General features: G+C 41.7%; 1 protein-coding gene across 1 annotated transcript; it reads left to right on the top strand.

Annotated features, from left to right (window-relative positions):
• Nucleotides 1-13,161: 13,161 nt before the first annotated feature.
• On the top strand, nt 13,162-17,920 carry LOC109778380 (uncharacterized). Its single transcript, XM_020336937.4, has 10 exons — nt 13,162-13,499; nt 13,597-13,776; nt 13,922-14,137; nt 14,217-14,399; nt 15,128-15,349; nt 15,517-15,633; nt 15,756-15,899; nt 16,077-16,178; nt 16,943-17,011; nt 17,364-17,920. The coding sequence occupies exons 1-10, from the start codon at nt 13,338-13,340 to the stop codon at nt 17,595-17,597; spliced, it is 1,629 nt and encodes a 542-aa protein (XP_020192526.1). The 5' UTR covers nt 13,162-13,337; the 3' UTR covers nt 17,598-17,920.
• Nucleotides 17,921-18,277: the final 357 nt, after the last annotated feature.

The following is an 18,277-nucleotide window of genomic DNA, read 5'->3' as shown; positions in this document are numbered from 1 at the left end:
ATTCCCTATGCTTCAACCATAGGTTCTATCATGTATGCAATGTTGTGTACCAGACCTGATGTGTGCCTTGCTATTAGTTTAGCAGGGAGGTACCAAAGTAATCGAGGAGTGGATCACTGGACAGCCGTCAAGAACATCCTGAAGTACCTGAAAAGGACTAGGGATATGTTTCTCGTTCATGGAGGTGTGATACATCTCCAACGTATCTATAATTTTTGATAGCTCCATGCTATATTATCTTCTGTTTTGGACATTATTGGGCTTTATTATTCACTTTTATATTTTTTTGGGACTAACCTATTAACCGGAGACCCAGCCCAGAATTGCTATCTTTTGCCTATTTCAGAGTTTCGCAGAAAAAGAATATCAAACGGAGTCCAAACGGAATGAAACCTTCGGGAACGTGATTTTCGGAACGAACATGATCCAGGAGACTTGGACCCTACGTCAAGCAACCAACAGGGAAGCCACGAGGTAGGGGGCCGCGCCTACCCCGCCAGGCGCGCCCTCCACCCTCGTGGGCCCCCTGTTGCTCCACCGACGTACATCTTCCTCCTATATATACCTACGTACCCCCAAACGATCAGATACGGATCCAAAAACCTAATTCCACCGCCGCAACCTTCTGTACCCACGAGATCCCATCTTGGGGCCTGTTCCGGAGCTCCGCCGGAGGGGGCATCGATCACGGAGGGCTTCTACATCAACACCATAGCCTCTCCGATGAAGTGTGAGTAGTTTACCTCAGACCTTCGGGTCCATATTTAGTAGCTAGATGGCTTCCTCTCTCTTTTTGGATCTCAATACAATGTTCTCCCCCTCTCTCGTGGAGATCTATTCGATGTAATCTTATTTTGCGATGTGTTTGTTGAGACTGATGAATTGTGGGTTTATGATCAAGTTTATCTATGAACAATATTTGAATCTTCTCTGAATTCTTTTATGTATGATTGGTTATCTTTGCAAGTCTCTTCGAATTATCAGTTTGGTTTGGCCTACTAGATTGATCTTTCTTGCAATGGGAGAAGTGCTTAGCTTTGGGTTCAATCTTGCGGTGTCCTTTCCCAGTGACAATAGGGGCAGCAAGGCACGTATTGTATTGTTACCATCGAGGATAACAAGATGGTTTTTTTATCATATTGCATGAATTTATCCCTCTACATCATGTCATCTTGCTTAAGGCGTTACTCTGTTCTTATGAACTTAATACTCTAGATGCATGCTGGATAGCGGTCGATGTGTGGAGTAATAGTAGTAGATGCAGGCAGGAGTCGGTCTACTTGTTTCGGACGTGATGCCTATATACATGATCATACCTAGATATTCTCATAACTATGCTCAATTCTGTCAATTGCTCAACAGTAATTTGTTCACCCACCGTAAAATACTTATGCTCTTGAGAGAAGCCACTAGTGAAACCTATGGCCCCCGGGTCTATCTTCATCATATTAATCTTCCAACACTTAGTTATTTCCGTTGCTTTTTACTTTGCTTTTATTTTACTTTGCATCTTTATCATAAAAATACCAAAAATATTATCCTATCAAATCTATCAGATCTCACTCTCGTAAGTGACCGTGTAGGGATTGACAACCCCTTATCGCGTTGGTTGCGAGGATTTATTTGTTTTGTGTAGGTGCGAGGGACTCGCGCGTAGCCTCCTACTGGATTGATACCTTGGTTCTCAAAAACTGAGGGAAATACTTACACTACTTTGCTGCATCACCCTTTCCTCTTCAAGGGAAAACCAATGCAGTGCTCAAGAGGTAGCAAGAAGGATTTCTGGCACCGTTGCCGGGGAGGTCTACGCAAAAGTCAACATACCAAGTACCCATCACAAACCCTTATCTCCCGCATTACATTATTTGCCATTTGCCTCTCGTTTTTCTTTCCCCCACTTCACCCTTGCCGTTTTATTCGCCCTCTCTTTTCCGTTTGCCTCGTTTTGCCCGTCTCTTGTTTGCTCGTGTGTTGGTTTGCTTGCTTGTCACGATGGCTCAAGATAATACCAAATTATGTGACTTTACCAATACCAACAATAATTATTTCCTTAGCACTCCGATTGCTCCTCTTACCGATACTGAATCTTGTGAAATCAATGCTGCTTTGTTGAATCTTGTCATGAAAGATCAATTCGCCGGCCTTCCTAGTGAAGATGCCGCTACTCATCTAAATAGCTTCGTTGATTTGTGTGATATGCAAAAGAAAAAATATGTTGATAATGATATTGTTAAACTGAAGCTATTTCCTTTTTCGCTTAGAGATTATGCTAAAGCTTGGTTTTCGTCTTTGCCTAAAAATAGTATTGATTCTTGGAATAAGTGCAAAGATGCTTTTATCTCTAAGTATTTTCCTCCCGCTAAGATTATCTCTCTTAGAAACGATATTATGAATTTTAAGCAACTTGATCATGAACATGTTGCACAAGCTTGGGAGAGGATGAAATTAATGATACGTAATTGCCCTACTCATGGTTTGAATTTGTGGATGATTATACAAAAAATTTATGCCGGATTGAATTTTGCTTCTAGAAATCTTTTAGATTCAGCCGCGGGAGGCACTTCTATGGAAATCACTTTAGGAGAAGCTACTAAACTCCTAGATAATATTATGGTTAATTATTCTCAATGGCACACTGAAAGATCTACTAATAAAAAAGTGCATGCGATAGAAGAAATTAATGTTTTGAGTGGAAAGATGGATGAACTTATGAAATTATTTGCTACTAAGAGTGTTTCTTCTGATCCCAATGATATGCCTTTGTCTACTTTGATTGAGAATAATAATGAATCTATGGATGTGAATTTTATTGGTAGGAATAATTTTGGTAACAACGCGTATAGAGGAAACTTTAATCCTAGGCCTTATCCTAGCAATTCCTCTAATAATTATGGTAATTCCTACAACAATTCTTATGGAAATTTTAATAATATGACCTCTGAATTTGAGACTAGTGTTAAAGAGTTTATGAATTCGCAAAAGAATTTCAATGCTTTGCTTGAATTTTTTTTGCTTAAAGTTGATGAATTGGCTAGGAACGTTGATAGAATTTCTCTTGATGTTGATTCTTTAAAACTGAGATCTATTCCTCCTAAGCATGATATCAATGAGTCTCTCAAAGCCATGAGAATTTCCATTGATGAGTGCAAAGAAAGAACCGCTAGGATGCGTGCTAAGAAAGATTGTTTTATAAAAGCGTGTTCTTCTAATTTTTATGAAAACAAAGATGAAGATCTAAAAGTTATTGATGTGTCCCCTATTAAATCTTTGTTTTGTAATATGAATCTTGATAATGATGGGACTGAATATGATCCACCTTTACCTAGAAGGCGTTCCAAAAATTCAGAGTTTTTAGATCTTGATGCTAAAATTGATAAAAGTGGGATTGAAGAAATCAAAACATTAGATGTTAATGGACCCACTATTTTGAATTTCAAGGAATTTAATTATGATAATTGCTCTTTGATAGATTGTATTTCCTTGTTGCAATCCGTGCTAAATTCTCCTCATGCTTATAGTTAAAATAAAGCTTTTACCAAACATATCGTTGATGCTTTGATGCAATCTTATGAAGAAAAACTTGAGTTGGAAGTTTCTATCCCTAGAAAACTTTATGATGAGTGGGAACCTACTATTAAAATTAAGATTAAAGATCATGAATGCTATGCTTTGTGTGATTTGGGTGCTAGTGTTTCCACGATTCCAAAAACTTGGTGCGATTTGCTAGGTTTCCGTGATTTTGATGATTGCTCTTTAAACTTGCACCTTGCGGATTCCACTATTAAGAAACCTATGGGAAGAATTAATGATGTTCTTATTGTTGCAAATAGGAACTATGTGCCCGTAGATTTTATCGTTCTTGACATAGATTGCAATCCTTCATGTCCTATTATTCTTGGTAGACCTTTCCTTAGAACGATTGGTGCAATTATTGATATGAAGGAAGGGAATATTAGATTCCAATTTCCATTAAAGAAAGGCATGGAACACTTCCCTAGGAATAAAATAAAATTACCATATGAACCTATCATGACAGCCACTTATGGATTGCCTACCAAAGATGGCAATACCTAGATCTATCCTTGCTTTTATGCCTAGCTAGGGGCGTTAAACGATAGCGCTTGTTGGGAGGCAACCCAATTTTATTTTTAATTTTTTGCTTTTTGCTTCTGTTTAGGAATAAATATTTGTTCTAGCCTCCGGTTAGATGTGTTTTTATGTTTTAATTAGTGTTTGTGCCAAGTTAAACCTATAGGATCTTCTTGGATGATAGTTATTTGATCTTGCAGAAATTTCCCGAAACTTTCTGTTCACGAAAACAATTGTTAAAAATCACCAGAACGTTATAAAATATTGATTCCAATTGCTGCTGATCAATAAACAAATTTTCTAGGTCGTCCTATTTTGGCTGGTTTTTTGGAGTTCCAGAAGTTTGCGTTAGTTACATATTACTACAGACTGTTCTATTTTTGACAGATTCTGTTTTTCGTGTGTTGTTTGCTTATTTTGATGAATCTATGGCTAGTAAAAGAGTTTATAAACCATAGAGAAGTTGGAATACTGTAGGTTTAACACCAATATAAATAAAGAATGAGTTCATTACAGTACCTTGAAGTGGTCTTTTGTTTTCTTTCGCTAACGGAGCTCACGAGATTTTCTGCTGAGTTTTGTGTTGTGAAGTTTTCAAGTTTTGGGTGAAACATTTGATGGATTATGGAACAAGGAGTGGCAAGAGCCTAAGCTTGGGGATGCCCATGGCACCCCCAAGATAATCTAAGGACACCAAAAAGCCAAAGCTTGGGGATGCCCCGGAAGGCATCCCCTCTTTCGTCTACTTCCATCGGTAACTTTACTTGGAGCTATATTTTTATTCACCACATGATATGTGTTTTGCTTGGAGCGTCTTGTATGATTTGAGTCTTTGCTTTTTAGTTTACCACAATCATCCTTGCTGTACACACCTTTTGAGAGAGACACACATGATTCGGAATTATTAGAATACTCTATGTGCTTCACTTATATCTTTTGAGTTATATGGTTTTTTGCTCTAGTACTTCACTTATATCTTTTAGAGCACGGTGGTGGATTTGTTTTATAGAAACTATTGATCTCTCATGCTTCACTTAGATTATTTTGAGAGTCTTAAATAGCATTGTAATTTGCTTAAATAATCCTAATATGCTAGGTATTCAAGAATAGTAAAAACTTTCTTATGAGTGTGTTGAATACTAAGAGAAGTTTGATGCTTGATAATTGTTTTGAGATATGAAGATGGTGATATTAGAGTTATGCTATTTGAGTGGTTGTGAATTTGAGAAATACTTGTGTTAAATTTTGTGATTCCCGTAGCATGCACGTATGGTGAACCGTTATGTGATGAAGTCGGAGCATGATTTATTTATTGATTGTCTTCCTTATGAGTGGCGGTCGGGGACGAGCGATGGTATTTTCCTACCAATCTATCCCCCTAGGAGCATGCGCGTAATACTTTGCTTTGATAACTTGTAGATTTTTGCAATAAGTATATGAGTTCTTTATGACTAATGTTGAGTCCATGGATTATACGCACTTTTCCTCCTTCCACCATTGCTAGCCTCTCTAATACCGCACACTTTTCGCCGGTATCATACACCCACCATATACCTTCCTCAAAACAGCCACCATACCTACCTATCATGGCATTTCCATAGCCATTCCGAGATATATTGCCATGCAACATACCACCGTTCCGTTTACTATGACACGCTTCATCATTGTCATATTGCTTTGCATGATCATGTAGTTGACATTGTATTTGTGGCAAAGCCACCGTTCATAATTCTTTCATACATGTCACTCTTGGTTCATTGCATATCCCGGTACACCGCCGGAGGCATTCACCTAGAGTCATATTTTGTTCTAAGTATCGAGTTGTAATTGTTGAGTTGTAAGAAAATAAAAGTGTGATGATCATCATTTTTAGAGCATTGTCCCAAGTGAGGAAAGGATGATGGAGACTATGATTCCCCCACAAGTCGGGATGAGACTCCGGACGAAAAAAAGAGGCCATAAAAAAGAAGAAGAAAAGGCCCAAATAAAAAAAATGATGAGAGAAAAAGAGAGAAGGGACAATGTTACTATCCTTTTACCACACTTGTGCTTCAAAGTAGCACCATGATCTTCATGATAGAGAGTCTTCTATGATATCACTTTCATATACTAGTGGGAATTTTTCATTATAGAACTTGGCTTGTATATTCCAATGATGGGCTTCCTCAAAATGCCCTAGGTCTTCGTGAGCAAGCGAGTTGGATGCACACCCACTTAGTTTCTTTTGTTGAGTTTTCATATGCTTATAGCTCTAGTGCATCCGTTGCATGGCAATCCCTACTCACTCACATTGATATCTATTGATGGGCATCTCCATAGCCCGTTGATACGCCTAGTTGATGTGAGACCATCTTCTCCTTTTTGTCTTCTCCACAACCACTATTCTATTCCACATATAGTGCTATGTCCATGGCTCACGCTCATGTATTGCGTGAAGATTGAAAAAGTTTGAGAACGTCAAAAGTATGAAACAATTGCTTGGCTTGTCATCGGGGTTGTGCATGATTTAAATATTCTGTGTGGTGAAGATAGAGCATAGCCAGACTATATGATTTTGTAGGGATAACTTTCTTTGGCCATGTTATTTTGAGAAGACATAATTGCTTAGTTAGTATGCTTGAAGTATTATTATTTTGATGTCAATATGAACTTTTGTCTTGAATCTTTCGGATCTGAATATTCATACCACAATTAAGAAGAATTACATTGAAATTATGCCAAGTAGCACTCCGCATCAAAAATTCTGTTTTTATCATTTACCTACTCGAGGACGAGCAGGAATTCAGCTTGGGGATGCTTGATACGTCTCCAACGTATCTATAATTTTTTATTGCTCCATGCTATATTATCTTCTGTTTTGGACATTATTGGGCTTTATTATTCACTTTTATATTATTTTTGGGACTAACCAATTAACCGGAGGCCCAGCCCATAATTGCTGTTTTTGCCTATTTCAGAGTTTCGCTAGAAAAAGATTATCAAACGGAGTCCAAACGGAATGAAACCTTCGGGAACGTGATTTTCGGAACGAACATGATCCAGGAGACTTGGACCCTACGTCAAGCAACCAACAGGGAAGCCACGAGGTAGGGGGCGCGCCTACCCCCCCAGGCGCGCCCTCCACCCTCGTGGGCCCCCTGTTGCTCCACCAACGTACTTCTTCCTCCTATATATACCTACGTACCCCCAAACGATCAGATACGGAGCCAAAAACCTAATTCCATCGCCGCAACCTTCTGTACCCACGAGATCCCATCTTGGGGCCTGTTCCGGAGCTCCGCCGGAGGGGGCATCGATCACGGAGGGCTTCTACATCAACACCATAGCCTCTCCGATGAAGTGTGAGTAGTTTATCTCAGACCTTCGGGTCCATAGTTAGTAGCTAGATGTCTTCCTCTCTCTTTTTGGATCTCAATACAATGTTCTCCCCCTCTCTCGTGGAGATCTATTCGATGTAATCTTCTTTTGCGGTGTGTTTGTTGAGACCGATGAATTGTGGGTTTATGATCAAGTTTATCTATGAACAATATTTGAATCTTCTCTGAATTCTTTTATGTATGATTGGTTATCTTTGCAAGTCTCTTCGAATTATCAGTTTGGTTTGGCCTACTAGATTGATCTTTCTTGCAATGGGAGAAGTGCTTAGCTTTGGGTTCAATCTTGCGGTGTCCTTTCCCAGTGACAGTAGGGGCAGCAAGGCACGTATTGTATTGTTGCCATCGAGGATAACAAGATGGTTTTTTTTTATCATATTGCATGAATTTATCCCTCTACATCATGTCATCTTGCTTAAGGCGTTACTCTGTTCTTATGAACTTAATACTCTAGATGCATGCTGGATAGCGGTCGATGTGTGGAGTAATAGTAGTAGATGCAGGCAGGAGTCGGTCTACTTGTTTCGGACGTGATGCCTATATACATGATCATACCTAGATATTCTCATAACTATGCTCAATTCTGTCAATTGCTCAACGGTAATTTGTTCACCCACCGTAAAATACTTATGCTCTTGAGAGAAGCCACTAGTGAAACCTATGGCCCCTGGGTCTATCTTCATCATATTAATCTTCCAACACTTAGTTATTTCCGTTGCTTTTTACTTTGCTTTTATTTTACTTTACATCTTTATCATAAAAATACCAAAAATATTATCCTATCATATCTATCAGATCTCACTCTCGTAAGTGACCGTGTAGGGATTGACAACCCCTTATCGCGTTGGTTGCGAGGATTTATTTGTTTTGTGTAGGTGCAAGGGACTCGCGCGTAGCCTCCTACTGGATTGATACCTTGGTTCTCAAAAACTGAGGGAAATACTTACGCTACTTTGTTGCATCACCCTTTCCTCTTCAAGGGAAAACCAATGCAGTGCTCAAGAGGTAGCAAGGTGACAAAGAGCTCGTCGTAAATGGTTACTTCGATGCAAGCTTTGACACTGATCCGGATGACTCTAAGTCACAAACCGGATACGTATTTTTATTGAATGGTGGAGCTGTTTGTTGGTGCAGTTCCAAGCAGAGCGTCGTGGCGGGATCTACGTGTGAAGCGGAGTACATAGCTGCTTCGGAAGCAGCAAATGAAGGAGTCTGGATGAAGGAGTTCATATCCGATCTAGGTGTCATACCTAGTGCATCGGGTCCAACGAAAATCTTTTGTGACAATACTGGTGCAATTGCCTTGGCAAAGGAATCCAAATTTCACAAGAGAACCAAGCACATCAAGAGACGCTTCAATTCCATCCGCGAACAAGTCAAGGAGGGAGACATAGAGATTTGCAAGATACATACAGATATGAATGTTGCAGACCCGTTGACTAAGCCTCTCTCACGAGCAAAACATGATCAACACCAAGACTCCATGGGTGTTAGAATCATTACAATGTAATCTAGATTACTGACTCTAGTGCAAGTGGGAGACCGAAGGAAATATGCCCTAGAGGCAATAATAAAGTTGTTATTTATATTTCCTTATATCATGATAAATGTTTATTATTCATGCTAGAATTGTATTAACCGGAAACTTAGTACACGTGTGAATACATAGACAAACAGAGTGCACAAGCCATGGACAAGAGTTGTTATTTGATGAATGGGATCACACCATTAGAGAATGATGTGATTGACTTGACCCATCCGTTAGCTTAGCACTATGATCGTTTAGTTTATTGTTATTGCTTTCTTCATAACTTATACATGTTCCTATGACTATGAGATTATGCAACTCCCGAATACCGGAGGAACACTTAGTGTGCTATCAAACGTCACAATGTAACTGGGTGGTTATAAAGATGCTTTACAGGTGTCTCCGATGGTGTTTGTGGAGTTGGCATAGATCGAGATTAGGATTTGTCACTCCGATTGTCGGAGAGGTATCTCTGGGCCCTCTCGGTAATGCACATCACTATAAGCCTTGCAAGCAATGTGACTAATGAGTTAGTTACGGGATGATGCATTGCAGAACGAGTAAAGAGACTTCCGGTAATGAGATTGAACTAGGTATGATGATACCGACGATCGAATCTCGGGCAAGTAACATACCGATGACAAAGGGAACAACATATGTTGTTATGCGGTTTGACCGATAAAGATCTTCGTAGAATATGTAGGAACCAATATGAGCATCCAGGTTCCGCTATTGGTTATTGACCGGAAGTGAGTCTCGGTCATGTCTACATAGTTCTCGAACCCGTAGGTTCCGCACGCTTAACGTTCGATGACGATCGGTATTATGAGTTTATGTGTTTTGATGTACCAAAGGTAGTTCGGAGTCCCGAGTATGATCACGGACATGACGAGGAGTCTCGAAATGGTCGATACATAAAGATTGATATATTGGAAGGCTATGTTTGGACACCAAAAATGGTTTCGGATAAGTTCGGGCAATTACCAGAGTGCCGGGGGTTACCGGAACCCCCCGGGGAGTCAATGGGCCTTAATGGGCCATGGTGGGAGAGAGGAGGAGGCGGCCAAGTGGGGGGCGCGCCCCCCTAAGCCCAATCCGAATTGGGGAGGGGGCCGACCCCCCTTTCCTTCTCTCCTTCTCCCTCTTCCTTCTTCTCCTACTCCAACTAGGGAAAGGGGGGAAACCTACTCCTACTGGGAGTAGGACTCCCCCTTGGGCGCGCCATAGAGAGGGTCGGCCCTCCCCTCCTCCCCTCCTTTATATACGGGGGAAGGGGGCACCCCATAAACACACAAGTTGACAGTTGTCTTAGCCGTGTGCGGTGCCCCCCTCCACAGATTTCCACCTCGGTCATATCGTTGTAGTGCTTAGGCGAAGCCCTGCGTCGGTAACTTCATCATCACCATCATCACGCCGTCGTGCTGACGAAACTCTCCCTCGGCCTCAGCTGGATCAAGAGTACGAGGGACGTCACCGAGCTGAATGTGTGCAGATCGCGGAGGTGCCGTGCATTCGGTACTTGGATCGGTTGGATTGCGAAGACGTTCGACAACATCAACCGTGTTACTAAACGCTTCCGCTTTCGGTCTACGTGGGTACGTGGACACACTCTCCCCGCTCGTTGCTATCCATCACCTAGATGGATCTTGCGTGTGCGTAGGAAAATTTTGAAATTACTGCGTTCCCCAACATGGATGTGGTGATTGGAGACCGGCACCTCTGCTACGAGCGGTGAGTAGCCTGATGATGGGGACGACGACCAACGCACGAGAGCCTATAGGGCTAGCAGCATGGTGTGAGGTGAGGCACACATGAGATGGAAGGTGCTAGATGGGATAGAGACGCGCGCTGCAGGTGATGGGGATTTTTTTTGCAAGCATTAATGAAGTTGGATGAAGGAGACAATTCGAGGAGAGGCATCCAACGGTGTCGCATCGCTCAATCCAACGGTTGCGACGACAAACAAGGTGCTCATGCAGGTCGACCGACGCAAAGCTCGCCTTTCGAAGAAAGATATGGTTAGCCGCCTTCGCTCAGAATCTTAGTTCACTAAACCCAAAAGAAACAAAATCAACATTAACAGTCATCTTGGGTGTGTTTGGTTCGGAAACAAAGTGAAATGAAATTTTATGGTTTCATACTTTCACTACACTGGAAGGGGTTGGTTCTATTCCGGTGTTTGGTGAAGGGAATTAGGAGGAATGCAATAGTTCCATCCCAGCGTCTGGTTTAAGAGATAGACCATGATTGATTTTGTTTATCTCAATTTTTTGCATATAAATGATGGGACTCTCATATATGTATAAACATCGCCACTATTATAACTCTTTACATTTTGTCAAATTTTGTCAAGCTCGTATCAAAATTTGGTCAAAAGACAAACAAAACATGCACTCAAAATAGGGAAGAAAGCATTGCCAAACATGCACACATTTTTAGCATCAGACTATTCAAACTTTCAAGAACTATTTCCTTCATATTTATAGTACAATCAATTGATATAATCTGAAAAGGAACCATAGTTTATATATGAAAAAATCTCATTATTTTCCATTAAACAAAACATGAAAGAATTGCATTCATCAACTCACTGGTCGCTCTCCTTTCCTCTTTGGTCGCTGCCCAGGCAAGCAGACGATGTCGTCGTTGTTGTCACTGCTGGCTGGCTGCTAATCCTCGCTCCAGAGTAGCCCCTCGCTCGTCGCCCACCTTCAAGACCATTGCCCTGTAGCCGCTCATCTACCATCTCGCTGTGGATTGAGGAGGAGGTGAGGGAGAGGAGCAAACAACGACATGATGGACGGAGAGGAGCATATGGCATCAGGGGTGAAGGATATAAGCAGCCAACGACTCAGATCTAGGGAGAGAGAAGCGGCGACGACAACCCGCAAATGGGAGAGGGTTTCGTGGGGGTGTGCATTGGGAAAGGAAGGTGAGAGCGCCAAGGAGAGATAGTTTCATGTGATTCCTCCTATTTGAAGGAATGTCTGCATTCGACATACTAAGGGTATATTCGGTTCGGAGAATGGGTGAGTTCCGGTACCTTGTCCAACCAAACACGAGGACCAGGTACGAATCAGACTTCATTCCCGCCCATGACTTGAACGAGTAAAATGCACGGGCGGTTCTAATTCTTTCACCAAAGTGTCGACTGGATCCTAATACTTTTAAAATGCATGTTTGAGTCCTAAATCTTTTAAAATGATTTATCTAAGGTCCTAAATCAGCCAGATCTACGCTGAGCGGCCTGCATAGCATGTAGCCACGTCGACAGGAGGGCCCATGAGGGGTAACGATCGGCCCTCTTGTTGACGTGGATAAATTTAGAACTCATGGGCCCTCCTGTAGTTACACCTCCTAGGCCCTCCCGTCATTACGCGTCCTGGGGCCTCTTGTCCACGTGGTCACGCTCAAAGCGCCATGCATGCCGGTCAGTGCGAGTTAGACAAATTGAAGACCTTGGATGAATCACTTTAAAAAATTAGAACTTGAATGTGCATTTTAAAAGTATTAAGACCTAGTAAACAGTTCACCGAAAGAATCATGACTGCCCATGCATTTTTTTGAGTAAAATACGTTGATGGTCATTGAACTTATCATATACGCTCACTTTGGTTACTGTACTTAAGAATACGATTAGTACGGTTACTATATACGTGTTGAAGTGATTATAAGGTCATTGCCAAATTGTATATCTCCGTATTCCAGCTATTTGACGGGTCAAACAATCCAACTGGCGCCTCGTCAGCTCATTTTCTCTCTCGATCTATATGGGTCCTACCTGTCAGTGGGTGGACGAAAGAAGAGAAAATAAGATTCAGTCCCGAGACCTCGCACTTATGGACCAACTGCACCTGCCTCGCCAAGTGTCCGACCAGAGGAGAAATCCTTTTACTCGTTCAACCATTCACGTAACAACCATTAGGATTTTTCTTTTTGCGTGGGAGCCATTGAACTCTACGAGACGCCATGTGGATTGTTTGACCGGTCAAATAGATGAAATACAGATCTATACGATCTGGATGATCGTATAATATCACCTCAGTATGTATAGAGAACTGCATCGATTGTATTTTTAAGTACAGTAACCAAAGTAAGCATACACGATAAGTTCAATGACCAGTAGTGGAGTATTTTTTTCTTTTTTGATCGCCCATGCATTTTACTACTGTACCAAACACACCCGAGCATCTCCAAACCCCTTCTTCACTTTAAACCCCTCTACCCTCCCTTTCCGCCGCTTTGCTGCTACCTATCCCCTTCCCTCCCCTCCCCACGCCGCACGGCCCCGCCAGTCCTCGCTTCCACGCTCCTAGGGTTTTCAGCCGCCGCCGCGCCTCCCGAGCATGTCGGCGCCGCCCTCTCTCAAGTCCCCGGCCACCGCCGCCTTCCTCGCCTCCCCACGCTTGGCCGTCGCCCCGAGAGCCGCCGTGCTCGGCGCCACCGCGCAGCCGCCGCGGCGCCTAAGCTGCTCTGCAGCCGTTGGAGCCGAAGCCAGGGATCTCGAGGTGCGAGGGATACCTTCCCGAAGTACTCGCCGTTCCATTTTATTTAACCAGTGATGATGGTTGCTTATGAGATGCGTTCCGTGCGTTCGTTGATCAGATGAGTGCTCCCATGGACTGGGCGGCGAGGTCGGTGGGGGAGCTGGAGCAAGCGACAGACCTGGACACTTTCTGTATGATGGCGCTATCACCTCTGGACGGACGGTACTTCAGGTTTATCAAGGACTTGATGCCCTTCTTCAGTGAGTTCGGCCTCATCAGATACCGCGTCTTAGTCGAGGTTCGGCTCTTCGAATAGCTCCCGCCTTGTGCGTGTATTATATTATATCTACCATGTCTGTATAATCTTGACTCGTGTGGATCAGTTCGGTTGCTAGTGTGCCATGGTCAATGCTACGTAAATGAAGTGGTTTTTAGTTCTGTAGGTCAAATGGTTGCTGAAGCTTTCTCAAATTCCTGAGGTCAAGGAAGTGCCACCATTTAGCAAGGATGCTCAGCTCTTCTTGGATGCAATTGTCCAAGATTTTAGCATCAATGATGCTAAAGAAGTGAAACAAATTGAGAAAATAACTAACCATGACGTGAAAGCTGTTGAGTACTATCTGAAGCAGAAATGCAGCTCAAATCCAGAGGTTGCAAAGGTACACAAGCTGGTTTTCAGTTTTGAAGTGTTCACTTCCGTTAGTGAAGTCAACTATCATTCTGATCATGTTCTCCCAGGTTTTGGAATTCTTCCATTTTGGATGTACTTCTGAAGACATCAACAACCTGTCACATGCATTGGCTCTAAAAGAGGGGGTAAACACAGTTATGTTCCCTGTGATGATCGATGTATGCAGCGCAATATGTTCCTTGGCAACGGAAAATGCACACGTCCCTTTGTTGTCTAAAACTCATGGACAGGTATGTAGAGCCACCTTTTAGTTTTTGAATTTCTTTATTAATGTATGCTTGTGGATGTATTAGTGTGAGATTAATGAATATCTGAATTATTGTTTCTTCATATCCATATAACATTGTTATGCAGTAGATTTGACTATATGTGACTCAACTGTTCTATTATGTAACATGTGCTACGATAAACTTACTCGAGCTTTTTTATGTTTGCTTGCCATTGCTGCAATAAGAGAGCATGAATAGTGATAACTCCTGCACAGTGCATACAAAGAATGGAACTGTGCAACTGGTCAAATTCACAACTATGCTGTTCCTAACTCCCAAGTCGATAGGGGTAGAATTGACAAGAAATTTGGCTTTCTTTTAAAACACAAAATGGGAATAAGATAGATACTACTGTTACATGTTGTTTCCGGCCTAAGCCTTGTGTAATTGTTTCTTTCATTTACTTGGACAAATGTCCTCTATTTGTTTTTACCATATTCTATAAATAAAACCACTTCTGCTAAAAATATGAAGGCGAAAAACATTATTCAGTATTGCTGCACTGCAGAGTTTAGCAGTTTAGCACAAAGGTTCGTATGTAATAGTCCAACTTAATAGACAACACTGTTAATTGACACGAGGTTTCCATCTTCCTGATATGGACTTCTCAAGCAATATGCCGAGATCTAGCCTTTTGTTGCTGATATGCCTGGAATACTAGCTTAAAATTTTCAGCTTCCCACTTGTAGCCGGCATCACCAACAACTCTGGGAAAGGAGATGGCAAATTTTGCAGCCAGATTATCTGATATTGGGAAGAGTTTTTCTGAGGTCAAGATACTAGGGAAATTTGCTGGTGCTGTTGGAAATTACAATGCTGATGTAGTTGCATATCCAGAAATTGACTGGCCTAAGATGACAGAAGAGTTTGTCAGATCCTTAGGTTTGGAGTTCAATCCTTATGTTACTCAGGTGATTATTTTGTCACTTCATTGTTCCTTACGTTTTTTCACGTCTTGGGCACCATTTTTTCTATGGAGATATGACTCAGTATGATGAGCCTATGGCACTCGCTTCCCCTACTATTTACATTTCTATCAGGATTATTTGTTCTGATGCAGTATTTATCCTCTTTACAGATTGAACCTCATGACTATATCTCAAAGCTCTTCAATCTATTTGTCCAGTTCAACATTGTCTTGACTGACTTTGACAAAGACATGTGGACTTACATATCAGCAGGCTACTTCAAGCAGGTAAAGCTATGAAGACTAGGCTATCATCAAAGAGTTTGATTCAATACTGCAAGAAAGAACCTACTCATATTGACTTATTGTTTCCATTTCAACTTACTCTGCATTCCCCCATTTTGTTTCAGATAGCAAAGGCTGGTGAAGTTGGATCCTCCACCATGCCTCACAAAATCAATCCCATCAACTTTGAAAATAGTGAAGGCAATCTTAGTGTGTCGAATGGTCTTTTATGTACTTTAAGTATGAAACTACCAATATCAAGGTTGCAGGTAATGTTATCACTTCTATACTTGAATTTCCCCATCTTCATTCGTCAACAACTGAATTAAATTGTGTTATTTGGATGTTGAATACCCATGCCAGACAACAACTTAATCATTGTATTTAGATTCTATTGAAATATTGGTATCTTGAACTAATGAACTGCCATGCTACATCAATGACAGCGTGATCTCACTGATTCAACTGTTTTGAGAAACTTGGGTGTTGGATTAGGGCATTCACTCTTGGCTTACAAAGCAACAATGCAGGGAATCAAGAAGCTAGAGGTAGGTGTCTTAAGACTTGGTCCTTTTAGCTCCTCATATTTAATTTTGTAGCCATTCAGCCCTCGTACACCCCCCCCCCCCCCCCCCCCGGCGCGCACATTGCCCCGTAAGGCCTTGCACTGGACGATTGCTCCCTATATAACTCAATACTCACTCCACCCCGAATTACTTGTCACAGAAATGGATGTATCTAGACCTACTTTAGTTCTAGATACATCCATTTCCGCGACAAGTAATTCCGGACGGAGGTATGTAAGCATGGAACTGCAATTTGTGAATTACTTGAATGATGTTTATTTGGCTGAATTCAAATAATCTAAATTTTGGAATGTTTGTTGATTACAAATGAAAGGAGACTATGTTCTTTAAGATGCTATTATACTCAACAGGACATCAACATGTATGAATCGATATAATTTTTTGAAATATCGTTCTGAACATAGACACATAAATAATGACAGACCTTGTGTTAATATTTGGCATCTTTCTGCATCTAAACCTTGTCCAATCAGTATTTTGGATATTACCTAACTGTTACTGATGAGTTATGATTACTTAGTAGTTACACAAAAAATGGAACCAAATATATACTCCCTTCGATCCATATTACTCCAAATCATAATCTAACACTAAAACGTGTCTGTATCTAGATAAATCTAAGACAAGTAATATGGATCGGAGGGAGTAATACTTTTGTTACATTTAGTATTTGCAATTAATTACGACTGATTCATTATTGTTTTGCTCAATTGGTTGTGGTACAGGTGAACAAAGTCCGTTTGGATGAAGACTTGGAGCAAACATGGGAAGTCCTTGCAGAGCCAATACAGACTGTAAGATTTGCTTTGTTCTGTTCATCCTCCCTTCAGTCTGATTTCTGATTGTGCTATGCTTGCATGGAGTTTGTTAGGCTAGTATATTTATGATGTTTGTATGGATCTTGAGGTACTTTGTCAAAAAATTGACTAGATTAGGTGCTTATTGTGTGATCATGCCCCAGTATGGCGTTTAGGCAAATACACCACTATGTTTATTGTTTAAGCCTGCAGTTGTATTCTCAAGTGGTCAAAGCCAAAACAATAATTATTCTCACTCTTGAGGCAAATCATGCCTACCCCAACTTGTTTGGGACTAAAGGCTTTGCTGCTGCGAGGCAAATCGTAATTTTATCGTTGACCTCTGTAGGTGATGCGAAGGTATGGGATCCCCGAACCCTATGAGAAACTGAAGGAAATGACTAGAGGCCAGGCTGTGACCAAAGACAGCATACGCAAGTTCATTGAAGGTCTTGACCTGCCGGAGGATGCGCAGTCAAGTCTTTTGAAGTTAACACCACACTCTTACACTGGAGAGGCGGAGAATCTGGCTGCAAATATTTGGAATGTGGTTGACCTGAAATCTGGATTTAAGATCAAGTGAGCTTCTACCCTGGCCCTGGGTAATCTGCCCACTTTTTTGACGACGACAGCGACAATAACATGGAAAGCTTCAAGGGAAACATCACATCGTAGCTTAGCGTCCAAAGATTGTTTGTCACTCTAATTTATTTGGTTCTCATTGAAAAAGCTTGTGGCGCGTGTGGCATGCGGCCCACGGAATTGTACCATCACTATTCGTTCCGCCGTGTGGACTTCCACTTGCAGGGCTGCTTGGTGGATTGATAGCCGCACATGACCAAATTGTTTCATCCCACAAGCGCCCCACAGTAAAAAGGAAAGAAACCTTTTGGGATCGGTCGAGAAGTCTCCGGGAATCGCACCCTTTGCATTTGCTCTTCCAGTGCGCTTTTGTTTGCCCTCATATGATGCTTTTTGATGATGCGTCTCCAATGCTACGCCGTAATGGGATTCGTTTGCAAGACGCGACAGCGACATAGAAGAATCTCTAATCGTTAAGAAAGAAAAGACCATGTTCATCCTTATCCGGCGGCGTGAGAAGACGTTGGTGACGCGAAGACGTTGGTAACATTTTACTTGCCGGCAGCATTCTTCTCGGCTCCCAGCGAGGAAAATCGGAAAACGTAAATCGGTCGCTCCAGTTCCGGCCGACACGTGAGAAGGGAGATCGTCTGTGTCTCCATCTAGCTACTGCTGAGACGA

This window comes from Aegilops tauschii, chromosome 4 (assembly GCF_002575655.3).
Source record: "Aegilops tauschii subsp. strangulata cultivar AL8/78 chromosome 4, Aet v6.0, whole genome shotgun sequence".
NCBI lineage: Eukaryota > Viridiplantae > Streptophyta > Magnoliopsida > Poales > Poaceae > Aegilops > Aegilops tauschii.
The sequence above is the reverse complement of the archived record's forward strand: the minus strand, read 5'-3'. Positions and strand labels throughout refer to the sequence as shown.